The sequence below is a fragment of the Talpa occidentalis genome, unplaced genomic scaffold (assembly GCF_014898055.3).
Source record: "Talpa occidentalis isolate TD23 unplaced genomic scaffold, MPIMG_talOcc4v2.1 talOcc4.11, whole genome shotgun sequence".
NCBI lineage: Eukaryota > Metazoa > Chordata > Mammalia > Eulipotyphla > Talpidae > Talpa > Talpa occidentalis.
In genome coordinates, this window is record NW_023601104.1 from 47,340,183 (window position 1) to 47,359,954 (window position 19,772).

A 19,772-nucleotide genomic window follows, 5' to 3' on the forward strand; every position below is an offset into this window, starting at 1 on the left:
GTTTGGGTGGACTTTTACCCGTGAGGGCACAGGTAACTGGGTGCTTGATTTATAAACTATATTCTTTGCCTTTCCTGTATTGTTTACTAATTGTATTAAAGTTCATTTTCATTAAAGTCTCATATGTTTTGTGTTGATGCGGCGGATGGCAGAACCTATGTAGAGCAGGCAGGTTTGCAGGGTCTGGGGTGCCCCTTTCTCTGCCCTGTAACAAAGGTAGACTTGTGGCCTTTTTCTGTTAATGCAATGTATTGCATTGATTTTCTTGTATTCTGGAATAAGTCCGACTTTATCATGGTATATTATTCTCTTCACAAGGATCTAGTTTGCTAGTATTTTATTGAGAATTTTTGCACCTATATTCTTCTTTTTTTTCCCCCCTAAGATTTATTTATTTATTTGTTTGTTTGTTTATTTATACAAGCACTGGGTACGTCAGAAGCGTGGGAGAGTGAGAGAATTCACCAGAACCAGAGCGGGGAACAGAACAGGCAGACTGACAAAATACACTGCTGAGGGGAGCAGCGGGCAGCAGGCGAGGTCTGCGCGCCATGTGGGACCCTCACCGGTGGCCGGGGATCGAACCGGTGCTGCAGAGGCTGCGGGCAGCTTCTCAGCCCAGTGCTCAACTGCTGCGCCATCAGGAGAGGCCCTGCACCTATATTCTTACGGGGTATTGATCTGTAGCTTTTCTGTGATGTCATTAGCTTGACTGGGGCTGGAGGCTTTTCTTCTAAAATTACCCATTCACATGACGGCAGGTAAGTGCCTTAATTATCTGCCAAGTTCCTCTCTAAGGATTATCTTGAAAGTCCTCATGAGATAGCAACTACCTTCCTTCAGCACAGGTGATTCATGATAAAGAAGAGTAAGGAGTAAGTCACAATGCCTTTTATGACTTATTCACACATTGTCATTTCTGCCAGACTTTTTGGTGGAAGGAAGTTACTGAGCACAGCCTGTCAAAAAGAGAGAACTCAGATTCCACCTTTTGAAGGAAGGAGTATCGAAGCTGTGAGTATCACTAACTGAAGATAAGTAATGAAAGAGACTCAGAATACCTCTTGACTATAGCTTTCTGGAACTCTTCATTAAATTGTTCATGATTTATAAAGAAAGAGAAGAAAACAGTTTGATATTATTTTGAAGACCAGGTCCATTGTTAAGACTTGGATTGTTATTAAGATAGGAACTTAACTTAACATTGTTTTCCTCCTTCCACACAGGAAGTCTTAAAATTCATGTACTAGAAGGAAAACAAATAACAAAATCCAAACATGATTTCAATTACTGTGGTACATAAAGAAACAAAACAAATGAACTAAATAAACCTTTAAGCTCTAAGATCAAATTAGTGATTTCCAGAAGGGAGAGAAGTGGGAAATATTATAAAATGGGCCAGTTTTACAGTGAAGTGGTGAGAAAAATGACTCAGTGGTGAGCATAATGTACTATAAACAGAGGTTGATTTATAATGGTGCATGCCTGAGACTTATACAGTGTAATAATCCAACGTTCAATTAAAACTTTTAATATGTGAAGTCATTTTTTTGATGAAGATTTATTTTGAAGAGTGTTTGAAATAAAGTGATCAACAGTCAGAATTTAGAAACACTTGAAACAAAACTTTCATTTCTAAATCTTGATTGTGGCATTTTTTCTAACTGCTAACCTTTACATTATATTAATGAGACACACATTTTTCTTTATCTTGTTGATGGATATATGGGTTTCCAGTTTGGAACTGTCACGAAGAGGGCTGCTGTGAACATTCTTGTATAAAGTTTTCTGCCTTGGATACATTCCTGTTTGTGAAATCCCAGCATCAAAAGCTTGGCGCATGGTGGGTATATGTTTAACTTTTAAGAAACTGCTGAAACTTAAAAATGATTATTCCAGTTTACATTACTGTCACCTCATGAGCTTGAATAACAACAAAAGGGAGATGTAGAGACAGGAAAGAAACCTGGGTGAAAAAATCTAACTTGACCTCCCACAGATGTACAGAGCTAAAGCTATGTCATCTGTTGTTTTACTTACCTAAAATGAAGTCAGACGTCCTTTATTTACCCCTTCATCAGGCTCCCCTTTTCTTGGGTGTAGGAGGTCAATGTCCCGTGGTTTTCTTCCAAGCTGATCATGGTGGGGTCATCATTTGTTGCGTCATGGGGCAGCAGCATTGGAAGCAATGCGTGATGAGAGAAAGAACACTGAAAGTCCAAGTGGAGAGAGGCCTAGAGGTGCCTACATATAAAAATTGGCAGTCTTAATCTGCGGGAAGACTCATATTTATTTAAAACCAGGTTCAGAGAAGATGGGCACGTACTTGGGGAAATGTAAAGGATAGGGGTGCATTACCGGGATGTGTTACAAGCTAGGGTGGCGTGACCTGGGCTCTTGCTTGGTGGGGGCGGGGCTCCATAGTTCCTGCTAATCAAAGCATACTATCTCTAATCCCTATTTTTACCTAACTTTATTTTTTTTCTTTTTAAAATTAATTTTAATCATTGTTCATTTTTTAAGCAATATTTGCTTCCCCCCACCCTCAGTTGTAGTCCCATAGAATTTCCTTCACCAGTGGACCCCATGCACCATCATCAGAGTCCCCTGTACTCATCCCTCCCTCCCTCTGATCCCTCGCCTTCCTCCTCCCCTGTAGGATGTGTCTGATTTATAATTGTCTGGTTTTGCTTTGTTGTGTTTTGTACTGTTATTATTTTTTTACACTGATGTCTTATTTGGTTCCCCTGTATTCCTCCTATAAGTGAAGCCATCTGATATTTTTCTTTTTCCTTCTGGCTTATTTTACTGAGCATAATTCCTTCTAGCTCTATCCACGTTGCTGCCAATGGCATGAGTTTATCTTTTTTGATTGCTGAATAATATTCCATTGTGTATATATGCCACATCTTGTTGATCCAGTCATCTATTTATGAGCATTTGGGTTGTTTCCAGGTTTCACCTATTGTAAATAGTGCTGCAATAAACATAGGGGAAAAGGTGTTGTTTTGAATCAATGTTTTTGTGTCCTTTAGGTAGATCCCTAGGAGTGGAATTGCTGGGTCATATGGTGGCTCCATTTTTAGTAGACTGAGGAACCTCTAGACAGCGTTCCATAATGGTTGGACCAGTTTGCACTCCCACCAGCAATGTAGGAGAGTTCCTTTTTCTCCACATCCTTGCCAATATTTGTTGTTGCTAGTTTTTTTTTTGATATGTGCCATTCTTACTGGGGTAAGATGGTATCTCAATGTGGTTTTGATTTGTATTTCCCTGATTATAAGGGTGTTGAGCGTTTTTTCATATGCCTGTTGGCCATTTGCATTTCCTCTTTGGAGAAGTGTCTTTTAAGTTCTTCTTTCTTGACTGGATTGTTTACTTTGTTTTTGTTGAGTCATATGAGTTCTTTGTATGTCTTTGTGATCAGTCTGTTATCTGTTGTATGGAGTATAAAAATTTTTTCCCAATCAGTAGAGTGTCTCTTTGTTTTGGTTAATGTCTCTTTTGCTGTACAGAAGCCTTTCAGTTTGATGTAATCCCAGGTGTTTATCTTTTCCTTGACTTTCTTTGTTTTGGGTGATACTTTCTGCTAATATTTACAGGCAAGGTAGTCTAGCTGATTTTGCTAATCTGACCATAATGTCTGCCTGCTGTTTTCAGCAGATAATGGTTTCCCAGTATGGTCCTCATACCAGGACTTTTGCCCTGGTGAGAGGCCCCCTGTCTGATTCTACATTTGAGCTTAACCAGCAGAAACCCTAGTCACCAAAACAATAGGCCTAATAACAAGGAGGGCTGGGACATTACCAGCAGTTGATGACAATTTCCCTGTTGTTTAGTGTTGGTAGTCTTTTTAATATATTGCTGTTATTGTGGGTTTGAAGTGTTCTTTTATAGTGGTTCAAATTTTTATTATCCTGATTACCAATGGTTTGAACATCTATTCGTGTGTTTGACCATTCATATATTTTCCTTTGTGAAATATCTGTGCATGTTTTTTGCTCATTTCTCTGTTGGATTGTTTGCTTAAAATTGTTGATTTGTAGGAATTTGCTATGTATTCTAGATACAAGTCTTTGTCAGGTACATTTTACAAATATTTTCTCCCAGGCTGTGCCATCTATATTCACTTTCTTGATGATATCTTTTGATGAGTAGAAGCTGTTAAATTTGAATATAAGTACAATTTATTTGCAAGGTGCAGTATAGATTAAGATTCATTTGAAATAGACAACAAATTCATGAGAAAGAAGCTAAGAATATACAATAGAATAAGAAAGTCTCTTCAATAAATGCTGGAAAAACTGAACAGCCACATGCCAAAGAATGAAACTGGATCACTGTCTTACAGCATATGCTGAAATTAATTCAAATGGATTACAGACTTGAATATAATACCTGAAGCCATAAAATACATAAAGGAAAACATAGGCGATAAGTTCTATTACATCAATCATAGTGATGTCCTATGGGTTTGTTTCCCATTGGCAAGAAAAACAAAAGGAAATACAAACAATTGGAGCTACATCAAACTAAGAAGCACTGTACATTAAAGTGAAGAGGAATTTTCATTTGAATTTTTATTATCCTAATTACCTACTGAATGGGAGAAGATATTTTGCAAACTATAAACCAGACAAGGGGGGGTTAATATCCAAAATATATAAACAACTCATGTAACTCAACAAAAAAACCCATATAACCCAATTAAAAATTCAGCAGAGGATCTAAATTGGCGTTTCACCAAAGAAGACATGTGGCCAAAGGACACATGAAAAGATGCTCTGTGTTGGGCCTCCCCTGGTGGTGCAGCGGTTGAGTGCTGGGCTGCGAAGCCAGTTCAATCCCCGGCCGCCGGGCTAGGGTCCCACATGGTGCGACAGACCTCTCTTGCCTCGCCCGCTGCTCCCCTCAGCAGTGTATTTCGTCAGTCTGCCTGTTCTGTTCCCTGCTCTGGCTCTGGTGAATTCTCTCACCCTCCTGCGCTTCTGACTGTACCCAGTGCTTGTATAAATAATACAAGCTTATCATAAGGGAAATGTGTTGCTTATCATAAGGGAAATGCAAGTCAAGAACACAGTGAGGACCTGCCTGGTGGTGCAAGGGCTTAAGCAGGGAGCTATCCACATGGTGCAGCAGACCTCTCCTGTCTCACCCGCTGCTCCCCTCAGCAGTGTATTTCAGTCAGACTGCCTGTTTTATTCCCCACTATGTCTCTGGTGAATCCTCTCACCACCCTGCACCTGTGGCCTGTACCCCAGTTCTTGTATGCATAAATAAATCTTTAAAAAAATGAGATTTCACTTCACACAAGTTAGAATGGCTAACAAGTCAAGAAATATTAAATGTTGGTAAGGATTTGGAGCACAAAGACCCCCCTAGTACATTGTTGGTAGGAATGTAGGTTGATGCAGACTATGGAAAACAGGTATGGAAGCTCCTCAAAAAAATTAAAAATAGAACTAATAGAACTACCATATAATCCAGTGATCCCTCTTCTGGGTATTTACTTGAAGAATATGAAACACTATTTCAAAAATATATATACACTCCTGTGTTCATTCTAGCCTTGTTGGAAATAACCCAAGTGTCCCATCATGGATGGTTGGATAAAGAAGATGTAGTTATACAATATATGCACAATGTAAAACTACTTGGCTATAAATAAAAAGAAATCTTGCTATTTGCGACAACATGGATAAACCTTGAGGGTATTTATCTATGTAAAATGAGTCAGAAAAAGGAAAAACAACAATTTCACTCATTTGTGGAATACAAAGGAAAAAAACTAAATGAGTAAAACAAAAATCTTTAGACTGTGACTACAGAAGGGTGGTTACAAAAGAGAAAGGTACGGGGTGGGGAACAGGTAGAAAGGGCTAACTGGTAAGGCTGTAGGTAGTTACTGGAGATTTGGTGGTAGGTATAGTGTGATTTTATACAGTTTTTGAGGTGAGAAACTGTACACTTGAAACCTGCATACTAATTTAAACTAATGTTAACAAAAAAAGGTCATTTGTTTTCCATATGGACATTTAGTTTTTCTAGCACCATTTTTTGAAAAGACCCCTTTTGCCTGTTGAATTGACTTAGCTATTTTTTAAAATTCAGTGACTGAAAAAGTGATCTACTGATGGGCTCTTTATTTTTGTTCTACTGGTCTGTGAATAAGAGTTTATTAATACTTAGAAAAACTATCTAAAATGCTTATTAAATATTGACACCTGGGAAAAACTTTTCCCATTCATGTTAGGATAGCATTTCTTGTGATCAACCTATAGCTGATGATATTTGAAGACTTTCAACTTGATCCTCCACATAGTCCTATGCTACTTTTTGTGTCATGTGAAATTGTTCACTTTTTAATGTTTATATGTAGAGATGAGAAAAGTCTCGTTTGGTACTGAGTTCGTAAGTGTGGGTTTTTTTTTTTGGTTTTGTTTTTAAGTAACATAGTTTTTTTTTATATATATCTTTTTTTTTTTTTTTATTTTTTTTTTTTTATAGAGGCATGTTTTTATTTATTTATTTGTTTGTTTGTTCGTTCGTTTTGTTTATACATGCACTGGGTACAGTCAGAAGCGCGGGAGGGTGAGAGAATTCACCAGAGCCAGAGCAGGGAGCAGAGCAGGCAGAAGGACCGAAGTACACTGCTGAGGGGAGCAGCGGGCGGCAGGAGAGGTCTGCGCGCCATGTGGGACCCTCCTCCGGTGGCCGGGGAGCAGCCGGGGATCGAACCGGCGCCGCAGAGGTCGCCGGCAGCTTTGCAACCCAGCGCTCAACCGCTGCGCCACCGGGGAGGCCCATTTTTTTTTTTTTTTATATATATCTTAAGAAGCTAGATAGACCATCCGATTATGCTCCAAGAGAAATGTCCTGGATCCTTGCTATGGGAAGGGGAAGAAGAGAAGATGTAGCCACATAAAAGTCGTGATTTTTTTTTAAATAATGAAAATTTAATAGAACCTTGCCCTGTCATTATTATTTTTATCATATCTATCAGTTCATTCAGCAGATACTTATTAGCACTGTACTGAATGACAAGGGCGTTTTACAGAGACATTAACTACTAAAGTAAGAAATTATTAAGTAGCTTATTTGTAAACATGTATTAACTAAATTTAATTAAAATTGTTACCTTGAGACTTTTAAACTTAAGATGGCTATATTGTCTGTTCTTATTTTTCCTAGTAAAATGAATGAAAAGAAACCTGATGACTTACAGAACCTAGGTAAGTAGTGACTTAAAATGTTTTCAAATGTAGCTTAAAATATTAGGATACTTTAGTCTTGATTTTGTTGTCCAAAACCTTTTTAGACTGTTGTACTATAGCAGTAATAGTTAATTCTCTGATGTATACTTAGTTCATCTATGCATATGATAAAATAAAACATTGTGTGTATTCACTCCAACAAAAATCTGCTTTAAAAGAGAACTGTTTACCAAATTTTAATTGTGGAAATGTGTATCAGGTGTGGCTTATTTGAATTAAACAGTATTAATAAATATAGTTTTTCACTTTTTTGTATAATTCTTTTCTTACAAAAGGAAAAATCAAGGTGAGAATATAAACAATACACAAAAGTTTGACATAAAAAGGAAAATTTAAATGCTCACCACAATCTTAATTAGATTAATTACTTTTAAATGCTGTTGCTTCATTTATTAGTTATAAACAGTATATATTGACTTACTATCATGGGTAGTGAGAAATTTCAAATTATTTTTTGTTCTGTCACTACTTCTCCTTCATTTACCCTTTTTAAGGTTTCATTTTATTCCCTCTAAAAATATTACACTGAATATTTTATCTCTTGACCATTACTAAATAGAGAACATCTGTTAACCACACATCATTCTGGATAAGATTTGTACTCTCAAACCTTCTACTTTGCTTTCCGACTTTTTACTTATAGACTTCTATGCTAATAGTTCTGAAACGTAATGGTTCATGGTTGTCTTCATGTGTTTGCCAAATGCAAGTACTACGGGTACTATTATTTTTTTTAACCTCAGATTGTACATATCCCATTTGTATTTTACCTGATTGATTCATTTTTTTACGAGTGTTTTTATTTCATTATTGTAATATAATCAGTGTCATTTACTATAGCAGAAGGTGTACCTAGTAAATACGATATTTTACTAAATTTTTAGAGTTAAAGTTAAAAAAAAAAAAAACAGCAAAAACAAATGAAAACAAAAGCAATCTACTTACAAAAACACACACCTGAAAACTAATCTGTTCTATATCCAGGTTCTCCATACTAAGGAAGAAAGGGAACAAATGGAAAGACACCTGTCAATAGCATATAGCAGATTGCACCTTCCTTCAGCATTAAATATGATGACACCTCTGTGTAGTCTCAGTGTAATTCTTTGTTCCACCCATGGCTGAAAGTATAGACACTAGAGTGAAGGAAATAAGATGGGAACTGCTGATCTAAGATGTTCAATAAGCAAATGATATTGCTGGAGTTAATATGGTCAGTTACTTTGGTGTAATATTTCCCCTAATATTTTAAAAGATTAGGGGAAGGGATTTTCATTTATGGCTTGTCTCGCAAAATTGGAGAGATGAGGGGCAGCTTTTAAGGGGACTATTTCAGTTAGTTATTAACTTATGCACTTTCTTTCCAATCCTGTATTCTAACTTGTGAGTAGTCTATTAAAAAATACAGTACCTTCCCAATATACAATATCCAGTGTTATTCTAAGTAAATAAAACTAGCTGCTGTAATAGATAAACTTTGAGGTTTTACTGTTTTAAGTTAATAAAAGCTTATTACTTATATTACATCCATTGTGGATTGATTAGAGGAGATGGGACAAAATGGAACTGTCTGTTGCATGTTGTCATCTATAGATTTAAGCATCTTCCATTTTGTATTGAATTATTACTTAGCAAATGATTTTCTCTTTGTTTTATTAGTATAGTTATACTAATAAATTAGATTTTCTATATATATCGACATCATAAAATGGAAAAGATTGATAATTATAATTAAACTAACATTTATTTAGTTTTAGCCTTGTTAATTATGTTATTATATACTATCTCATTTAATCCTCTTAAAGCATAATTTGAGGTAGAGACGATTGTCCTCATTTTTAAATTGAGGAAACAGAATCATAAAGTGTATATGTGACCTCTCCAAGGTTATAGAGTATAGAGCTGAGTTTTAATTCAGTTCTCCCTGACTCTACAATTTGCCTTTTAAGCATTATTAATTGTGGTAAAGTAGATAAAAATAGAATAAAATTTACCATTTTAGCTATTTGAAGTGTAAGCTTTGGAAATGGTATTTAGTGCATTCAGAGTGTCTAGCTTTAAAATGCTTTTATCACCCTAAAGTAAAACACTTTATATCCATTAGGCAGTTACTTCTCATTTCCACTGTTCTCAGACCCTGGAAGCCACCAATCTGCTTCTTAGTCTGTCTCTGAATTTACCTATTCTGGATAATGTAATCCTGTATATAAATGTAATCATAATTGTGCTTGGCTTCTTTTACTTCACATGTTTCTAAACTCAACTATATGGTAGCATGTGTCACTATGTCATTCTTTTTTATAGCTGAATTGTATTTTTTTACATGAGTATATATTGTATTTTGTTTATCTGTTCGTCCATCTCTTCGTGGATATTTGTTTTGTTTTGTTTTGTTTTTTACTATCTCTTTTTTTAATTAAGTTTCACAATTTCTTTTTTCTTTTTTTATTGCGGCAGTGGTGGTTTATAGCACTGTGTTTTAGAATACAGTTTCACGCTCTTCAAATGCACATTGCCATGCCATACCCACCAAAATGCTTATAATGCTCCGCCACAGTCCACTGGACAGACCCCTTCCATCCTTTGTCTTCCCCTTTCCTGGTCACCTCAGTTTTGCAGTTGAATTCTAAGGCATGTTTTGGTTTGGTTTTCCCATTTTGTTTTGTTCGTTGTAAGGAACTCTGCAACCATACCAAGGCCTGAGTCTTTTTTTTTTTTTTTTTTTTTTTTTTTTTTAAATTTTGTGCAGAAGAGCTGGGTGTAAGCCAACGGTTCAGGAATAAGGGAATTACCAGAGACAAAGTGGGAAGCAGAATAAGCTGAAATAATGCATCTAAGGGGAGCAGTGGGTGAGACAGGAGAGGTCTACTGCCCCATATGTGGGTTAGCTCTCTGACCTGGGACTGAACTCAGGCCAAGGCAGTGATAGTACTGAGATTTAACCCCTAGGCCACCAGGTGGCCCCCTGTTTTCTCTTTTTGGTTGTTTTGAAAAGTACATAAACATTAGTGTTCAAGTATTTGTTTGAATATTATTTTCAGTGCTTGGGTCTACCCAGGAGTGGAATTGTTGTTTCATATGGTAACTACTTAATTTTTTGAGTAACTGCCAGACTGTTTTCCAAAGTGTCCTACCATTTTACATTTCTACCAGCAGTACTTAGGGGTTCCGAGTCCTTGCCATCATTTGTTATTATCTGACATTTTGATTATAACCATCTTAGTGGTTTGAAGAGATAATTCGTTGTGGTTTTGATGTATATTTCCTTGATATGACTAGTGACATTAAGCATCTTTTGATTTTATTGGCTAGTTGTATGTCTTCTTTGGAGCCCATTTTAAAATTTGGTCATGTTTTTGTTGTTGAATTGTAAGACTTTCTTATAGATGCTATATATATATACCTTATCGGGTATATATTTTCCAAATACATTCTCCCAGTCTATAGATTGTCTTTTGACTATTGATAGTGACTTTTATTAATTTTTTTTATGTCATGATATCTGAAACACCATAGCTAAATCCAAGATTATCAATATTTTCCCCTATGTTTTCTTGAGTTTTTATAGTTTTGGCCCTTACATTTAGGTTTTTTAAAATCTGTTTGAATTAATTTTTATATATAGTGTGAGATAAGGGTTCATTTTTATTATCTTTCATATTGCTGTCCAGTTGTCCCAGTGCCACTTGTTAAAGACTGTTTTTTCCCCCATCGAATTGTCTTGGCCACCTGTTCAGAATTAGTTGACACAATTGTATGGGTTTATTTCTGTGCCCTTGTCCATTCATGTGTGTGTGTGTGTGTGTATATATATATATCTCTACCCTTATACCAACACAACACTTGATTTCTGTAGTTGTGTCGTAAGTTTTGAGTTTTCTCTTTTTTTCCTACGTGAGTAGTTACAGGCTTCTCAATTTTGATTTTTTTTTTTTTTTCAAAAGAACTTTGACTTTCATTGAGATTACAGTTTTTCTTCTCTGTTTTATCTCTAATCTTTATTTCCTTGCTCCTGCCAGCTTTGGGCTTAGTTTGCCCTGCCTCTAGTTCTTTAAGGTTAAGTTTGGGTAATTGATTTGTAATCTTTTTTCATGGAGGCTTGCATAGGCCTAAAGATCAGTCAGAAATGAAATCTTTTCTGGGTTTGCATTCAACACTAGGCATATGAATGCCCTATGCTTTTCAGTATTTGCAAGAGTTTTCAAAGCCTTTAATCTCAGGGGGCCTCCCTGGTGGTGCAAGGGGTTAAGCTTCCCACATGGCACAGCAGACCTCTCCTCTCCTGTCTCGCCTGCTACCCCCCTCAGCAGTGTATTTCAGTATATCTGCATGCTCTGCTCCCCACTCTATCTCTGGTGAATCCTCTCACCTCCCTCCCACCCCCAGCACCTCTGACCAGTACCCCACTTCTTGTATGCATAAATAAATAAATCTTTAAAAAAAAAAACAAAGCCTGTAGTCTCCCATGTATTCCCTTCTTCTAGCCTTTTCTTTTCAGGTCTTTTTGATCTTTCACTTGCTTACCCTGTCGGTTATACTTTGTTCAGGCTGCTGCAGCTATCAATAGTATATCTGTCTTAAATTGAAAAATGGTCCAGGTCCAGTCCTGAGGAAGTTCTGAGGAGGGTGAAACAAGGGCACATATCTGAGCGTATACTTCAGGGAGACTCCACACAAGTCAAAACAATCAAATTTCTTTGATAGCACGTCCATATTACCTTCTCTTGGACAATCCACACCAAGAGCTTGAACCACGGTACCTAAGTACATGGTTCAGCTGGAGAGTGAAGTATGGTAGGGTAGATTAAGTTAGGATGTCATAAAACTCTCATCAGAATTTACTTTTTTCTCATTAAACATTTTCCTAATTGTATTTTTAAAAATTAGATTTCAGTGTTTCTTAAAAAAAGTTGATTTCTGACTCTTTCTGGAAGCTTAATTATTGCTTTTTTTTTTTTTAAGATTTTTATTAGTTTATGCATACAAGAGCTGGGGTACAGGCCAGAGATGCGGGGGGTGAGAGGATCCACCAGAGACAGAATAGGCAAAGTGACTGAAATACACTGCTGAGGGGAGCAGTGGGCAAGACAGGAGAGCTCTGCTGCGCCATGTGGGTTTCTTCCTGGCCGGTTGGGGATCAAAATGCTGCAGAGGCTGCGGATTGCTTCATAGTGTGGTGCTTAACCTCTTGTGCCACAAGGGAGGCCCAATTATTGCTTTCTTGCAAGGATAGTTCTATTAGAGTTTCCTAACACATTATTTTCAGTAATGTTACTTTACAAGTTGCATTTTATTTTATTTTGGTAAATTTGCTTTAAAACATTCTATATGGTTTAGAGATAAAGGATCACCCTTCAGGTATATATTACTACACCACACCCACCACCAGGGCACCCATAGTCTGCTACTAATAGTCCTTTGGGCCCCCTTACCCCTTTCCTCTTGTACTCCCCGTCTGCCTCCAATAGTCTCAATTCTATAGTCATATTTCTTTTTTCTTTTTTTTTTAAGATTTTATTTATTTATTTATACAAGCACCGGGTGAAATCAGAAGTGCGGGAGGGTGAGAGAATTCACCAGAGCCAGAGAGGGGAGCAGAACAGTCAGACTGACGAAATACACTGCTCAGGGGAGCAGCTGGCACGGCAGGAGAGGTCTGCGCGCCATGTGGAACCCTCGCTGGTGGTTGGGGATCGAACCAGCACTGCAGAGGCTGCAGGCAGCCTCGCAGCCCAGTGCTCAACCGCTGCGCCTCCCGGGAGGCCCTGTAGTCATATTTCTAGGGCTTGTAATTGGTTTGGTTTTGTTGGACCCTTTGTTTTATTTCTGTATATTCCATCTGTGAGTGACACCATCTGGTATTTGTTTTTCTCCTTCTGATCATTTAGCATAACCCCCTTGGGACCCCCCTTCCATCCATGTTATCACAAATGGCAAAAGTTTATGTTGTTTATATAGCTGAGTAGTATTTTATTGTGTATGCATAGCATGTCTTAATCCACTCACCTGTCTTTGGGCACTTACATTGTTTCCATAGTTTGGCTATTATAAACAGTGCTGGTGCCATTTAAACTGCTCACTGGAATTCATCAAAGATTAAAGAGGGGAAAAAAGTGAAGTAACATTGTTTTAGATGTAGGTTTTAGGAGTTGCTTTTTCTGTTGCTTGTGTCTATACAAGCATCTTCTTTCCTTTTCCAAATAAGCCTGTTCTTTTAAGATGTTAAAAAAAAATGGTAGGTTTTAGGAACTTTCGGTTACTGACACAATATAGTGTGGTTTGTTCTCTCAAAAAGAGTTGAATACCTCAATTGAAAAAAGCATCAATATCATTTTTTTTTTTTTAGTTTTAAAAATTTTTTTTTTAAAGATATATTTATTTATTTATACAAGTACTGGGTACAGTCAGAAGCGCGGGAGGGCGAGAGAATTCACCAGAGCCAGAGCAGGGAGCAGAACAGGCAGACTGACGAAATACACTGCTGAGGGGAGCAGTGGGCGTGACAGGAGATGTCTGTGCGCCATATGGGACCCTCGCTTGGTGGCCGGGGATAGAACTGGTGCTGTAGAGGCTGCAGGCAGCCTCGCAAACCAGCGCTCAACCGCTGTGCCACCGGGGAGGCCCAGTTTTAAAAATATTTTTATAGCTATTTGCTTTTCTCACTGTTAGCTTGTGTCTTCTGTCGAAAAAATGATGACTGCCCTAATAAATATGGAGAAAAGAAAACTAATGAGAAATGGAATGTCACTGTACATTACTATTGTTTGGTGAGTATTATTTATAATTACAACCTAGAAATTTGGTATTCTTCTAAAAAGAATTAGAATTAGATCTTGGATGTTTTCTGAGAATTCGATAAATCATGTACTGGATCTCATTTTGTCAAAACATAAAAAATAAGACTTTTCATTTTTCAAATTGAAAGATTCTGAAATTACTTGGTATGTATAAAGACTCATCCTCATTACTATTTATTTTTGTCTAGTTCTTTTAGGGCCTAAGTGGAAAAACGAAGAAAATGGTTAGGTTTCTAAGGGAGTTGTTCTCTTTACCACTTTGTTTCCATTGTTGTTTAGTGATAAACTTGTTTGAAGGTTTAGGTTTAGAAGGAAAGTATTTTACTTTGCAGAGAACCTGGAATGAAAAATTCTAACTAAAAGTAATAAATATGTGTGGAGAAGGAAATACGTTAGTGAAATAGGTTAGTGTATGGATTACACAAAGGAAAAATTGATATCATACAAAGTCTTCCCTCCACCAACTTCTCACTTCAGTGAATCTGTGCCTTCAGATATTAGTGGCTACATTACAGCTTTAGGTTGGCAGAGTTACATTTAGTACATATTATTTCTTAACACTGTTATTTTATAACATTGTTATAAAACAAATTATTCTCAAATTTAGCATCTTAACCAGCATCTGTTATCTCAAATTCAGGGTCTGTTATCTCTAATTCATTGTCTTCCTGGGGTTACAATGGCAGTGTTATCCAGGATGTAGTCATCTGAAGGCTTACATGTACTGGAGGATATACCTCTATGGCTCACTCACGTAACTTATAACCTCAATTCATCCTTACAATTGCAGGAAGCCCCACTCAGTTCTTTACCTCCTAGGCACTTCTATAGGTCTGCTCACAGTATGGTGTCTGATCTCCAAGCAGGTGATAAGAGAGGAGGGGTAGAGGAGAAGGATAAATATACAAAGACAGGACAAATATGATGTAGTCTTCAGTCACATACTGCTTTACTGTTGCATTGATACTGTATGTTGAAAGTGAGTCATTATCTAGTCCTATACTCAAGTTGAGGGAGGCAATTAGAGCCCACCTCTTAAAGGAAGGAGTATCAGCACAGCTGTGGAAGTCTATTTTATTTTGTAGCACAAAAAAAAAAAAACTTCATTTTTAAAAAAAATTTCTTTTACTTTACATGCAGTGGAATTAGGAGGGGTTTTTTAATTAGTTGGTGGGTTATTAACTAATTGCTAAGTAAAATATATCATTTGTGATTTTCTTTGGGATATATTATATTGAGTAAAATAAGCCTCTTTAATCACACATTTGAAGCATTTTTTAATACTTGATGCTTTTAAATTACAATTACATCAAAATTTCCCTTGCATTGTCTTATTTTAGTAACATGTAAAAATTTAAAAAATAATAACCCTAGGCTCAACCCCTATAAAGATTCTATTCCTTGTGAACAGAAAAATATAGTAATAGAACTTAAGACCTGAAAGACTTAATTAAGAGACAATCAAAATCCAAAATTTTTGTGTTTAAGGAGAGAGACATTAAATTATTTGCTTAGGGCTTCAGAACGTTGGACACAGATTCTGATTTGTAAGCCATGATTTCTCATTCATGGTTCCATGCTTTTTCTTGATTGAGATACCCTTAACATATTTAAATTGAATTAAATATCTGATTTTTAAAACTCAGTTAGTCTTAGCTACAATGTAACAGGATTACCTATAAACATGCCTTTTATGACTCATAGTCCAGCTGGATTTAAAATTAGCTTGAAATATCACTGATAATCTGAATTACCTTCACAGTACTATATTTTTTAGTATTTTTCAGGATTTGCCACTCTTTTTCCTTGAAACTTATAAGTGTGTTTTATTTTCTTCTAAGATGTTTTTCTCCTTCCTATTTTCTAGAATAATTTAAGAAACTAGTAGTTATATGAGCTCTTAATATACAGTGTTCTCCACATCACAGAATGTGAGTAGCCTCTTACTTAAGCCATTAAATAGAGATGATGGATAAAGAGGTGCTTGAAAATTGAGTTTTTTTATGTCTGCTTTTCTTGGAATGTTATGTATTATTTTATTCCAAACAAGTTTCTTAGAGTTAATTTTCTAATTAAGACTATATTCATAGTTGATGTCAAGTGGAATTTGGCAAAGAGGTAAAGAAGAAGAAGGCGTTTATGGTTTTCTGATAGAAGACATCAGGAAAGAAGTGAATAGGGCTTCTAAACTGGTAAGTAAAATTTTACTCATTTTACAATAAGTACCATAAATATTGTTATTACTAGGTTAGTCCTTTCCATCAATTTCTCCATTAAAGTTTATAAGACTTTGATTTTACATTTTAATATATTGTCAAATATAGTGAATTTTAGAAAAACATCTTGTATTTTTATAACTGAAAGAGAGCTTAACTGACTCTGGATAATATATATGGCAGTAATGATTTCACTTTCTTATCTTATCCCAACCTATCCATCAGTTTTCCCACTCTTACTATCAGAATTATGGTCATACTTCCACCCTGCTGTTCTTCAAGCCCTCAATTTGAGTCAACACAGTCATACATCCTATTTTCATCCTAACACCTCAGTAGCTGGATTAGAACTATGCTTGAGGTGGAAATTACACAGGCCATACAGATTATAAATTTGTGATCTCCGTACCTCTCGTGACCCTTCTGTGGCATTGTATGTTTGGGTTCAATGTCTTTGCCTTTTTTCCAAATTAAATATTCTAAAATTTAACCCCTGTTTAATCAGTTGTAATTTGTGAATCTTCTGTATGACAGCTACTGTATTATATGCAAGGAAAAAATTATAGTTCTTCATATGGTTTGTGTAGAACTATTGAGAGAATGAGAAGGTTAGAAACAGGGAGTTCTGTTCAGAAAATGTCATGCTAGAATTAATGGTTTCCATAGTGGAGCAGTTTTGGATAGTAAGAGGATTCATCATTGTTCTACAGGAGATGAAGAGCATTGTCACAATTAGTTGTAGTTAAAGAAAGGTAATTCCATCAATGCAGAAGTTTAGAATAAAAAAAAATTAAATGCAGACAAAGGGGCCAAAGAATTTTGGTGACAGAATAGATACCGTTAGACTCAAAAGACCAGATTTTAAAATATGAAGATAGAATAGTGGCCTGTAGTCTGCAACTGAGAGCTAAAATAGTAATTTGTTTTATCCCCCTCTTTCCCCTCTCTACATCCCACTCATTACCAAGTAACATCCTTGGTAACTTCCTTACCAAGTCTGCAAATTAAGAATAGGAAAATAAGCAGCTTCATTTGAGAAATTGTATAAGGGAAGTATAAAAAGACCTTTATTTTAGTTGTGGCAAAGGAATGGAGGCAAATTATTTTTGAAGATGTTGAGGATGCAAGGGAATTGTTGAGAAAGTAGTGGATCCAGACATGAGGGAAAGCCTTGAGAAAGAGATAGGTTACAGTGGCATTTGTTTAAGGGTCTTGTGAGAATATTAGTATCAAAATTACTCAGCCTTCTGGATGACAGTGAACCCGTTGTAAATGATGGCCTTTAAAATCGCCCTTATGGTTTGGAAATAACATCTGAATCCTCTCTGAGTATATTTTGAGAATATTTGATCCTAAAGAGGTGTCTCCATTATGACCTTACTAGAATTCCATGTTAGTTTATTGGCACAGCCTCAGGCTGACAAGATACTCTAGGTCCTGGTGGAACTTAAGGGGTCTCAGCAGTTAAGACCATATAATCCTTTTATCAATGACTGTTATAATGGTTCTAAGATGTTTTAGATACTGCTCTACTTTTAGCAATGATTGATTCATCTAATAGTCTTTCTGTTTATATACTATTATTATATTTCAGTTAGTAGCTATAGTATTATATTCATTTCCTAGGATTGCCATAATACATTACCACAAACTGCATTGCTTGAAACAAATTCTCATGATTCTGGAGACAAGAATAAAAAAAAAAAAAAAAAAAGTTGTCAGGATTGATTCCTTCTGTTAAACTCTGAGGGAAAATCGATTCTATGCTTCTCTAAATTTCTGGTGACTCCTGACAACCTTTCACATTCTTTGGCTTGTGGCAGCATAATTCTATTCTATGCTTTCATTAATGCATGACTTTCCTCTCTCTCTTGGTCTAAAGTTTCCCTCCCCTTTATCATAGGACACCAGTCAGTTGAAATAGGGGCCACCCTAAATCCAGGATCATCTCATCTTGAAATACTTAATTTACTTAATCTACAATCTACAAAGACCTTATTTCCAAGCAAGGTTACATTCTTAGGTACCCAGAACTAGAACCTCAGCATAAATGTTGGGGGGCACTATTTAACCTATTATGAGTATAGAACACTTTCATTTGGTTTACAGTGGTATAGCTAATTTTTTTTACACATTACTTTTTTTAGTATTGTTTTGCTGTTCTCCTTGGTGAATACTTAGTAACTTACTATCAAGACTCAAATGAGAGTTTATGCATAGTTTATAAACCCTTCATATTAAAACATTTTATTTAACAAATAACAAGGAAAAGAAGCTTCATTCTCTGCATGTTAGATTAGAGATATTTATCAGAAATTCTTATAATAGAATCTTTGGTGTTGAACAATTTTTATGTCTAGCTGTTGTGTGATTAAAAAACAATTTGAGACTTCCACCAAGAAATATTCATAACACCTTGGTCATATGATAGTATTCAAATTTTGTATGTTATAATTCCTATTTTTATATTTTCTTCTAGAAATGCTCTATTTGCAGGAAAACTGGTGCTTCAATTGGATGTGTAGCACCTCGGTGTAAACGAAGTTATCATTTCCCGTGTGGACTTCAGAGGGAATGTATTTTCCAGTTCACTGGCAATTTTGCGTGAGTTAACTAACTATTGAATGTGAAAGATGGATGTTTAAGAAAAGTGGAAAATAGATACTATACCACGATAATATATAATTCCTTTGTAAATTTTCTTTTCAACACTGTGGAGTTTTTACATAAGAATTATGTAATGTCTCCCCTCCTTATAGAGTCATTTTTAAAAATTGCCTTGTTTAAAATGGACTTACCATTGAATCTTTAACTTTCATTCTAAAATGTGAGAGAGAACTGTTAATTTCTACCTTATATATTCTAAATTTATGTCACTCTTTAGGTTCAATAGTGCACTTTTCTTTCATGGGGTCATATGTATTTCTCATTGGGTAAATTGAAGGTATGTTAATTTGGTAGAATCCAAAAAATAAATAATATTCCCTGGGATGTCCCTAAAAATACTTACTTCCTGAGTACCACTTTAAACATCAAGATTTGGGGCTCCCCTGTGGTGCAGTGGTTGAGCGCTGGGCTGCGAAGCTGCCCACAGCCTCTGCAGCGCCAGTTCGATCCCTGGCTGCTCCCCGGCCGCCAGGCAAGGGTCCCACATGGCTCGCAGACCTCTCCTGCCCCCCGCTGCTCCCCTCAGCAGTGTACTTCAGTCCTTCTGCCTGCTCTGCTCCCCGCTCTGGCTCTGGTGAATTCTGTCACCCTCCCGCGCTTCTGACCTGTACCCAGTGCTTGTATTAATAAATAAATAATTTTTTAAAATAAATAAATAAATAAACATCAAGATTTTATGAGTTTCGGCATTTCGTATCATGAGTATTCTTTTTCTTTTAGTCATGTTCTTGACTTGTTTAATGGATTATCACCATGTGAGGAAACTACAGTTTAGAAAAAACAATTGGAAACAAATTTTTTGTTGATTAAGATGTAAT

General features: G+C 36.2%; 1 protein-coding gene across 6 annotated transcripts in view; it reads left to right on the plus strand.

Annotated features, from left to right (window-relative positions):
* Positions 1–19,772, plus strand: part of G2E3 (G2/M-phase specific E3 ubiquitin protein ligase) — a 49,901-nt gene that overhangs the window by 4,931 nt on the left and 25,198 nt on the right. For 3 of the 6 annotated variants that reach the window (XM_037503170.2, XM_037503171.2, XM_054689607.1), the window contains exons 2-7: positions 927–1,014; positions 1,738–1,843; positions 7,192–7,232; positions 13,944–14,041; positions 16,162–16,263; positions 18,767–18,891. In XM_037503170.2, the coding sequence (XP_037359067.1) occupies positions 7,196–7,232; positions 13,944–14,041; positions 16,162–16,263; positions 18,767–18,891 (362 nt within the window). In that variant the 5' untranslated portion in view covers positions 927–1,014; positions 1,738–1,843; positions 7,192–7,195. Of the gene's footprint in view, positions 1–926; positions 1,015–1,717; positions 1,844–7,191; positions 7,233–13,943; positions 14,042–16,161; positions 16,264–18,766; positions 18,892–19,772 lie in introns of those variants that run through there. The other 3 variants (XM_054689614.1, XM_037503172.2, XM_037503173.2) reach the window with 3 other exon arrangements.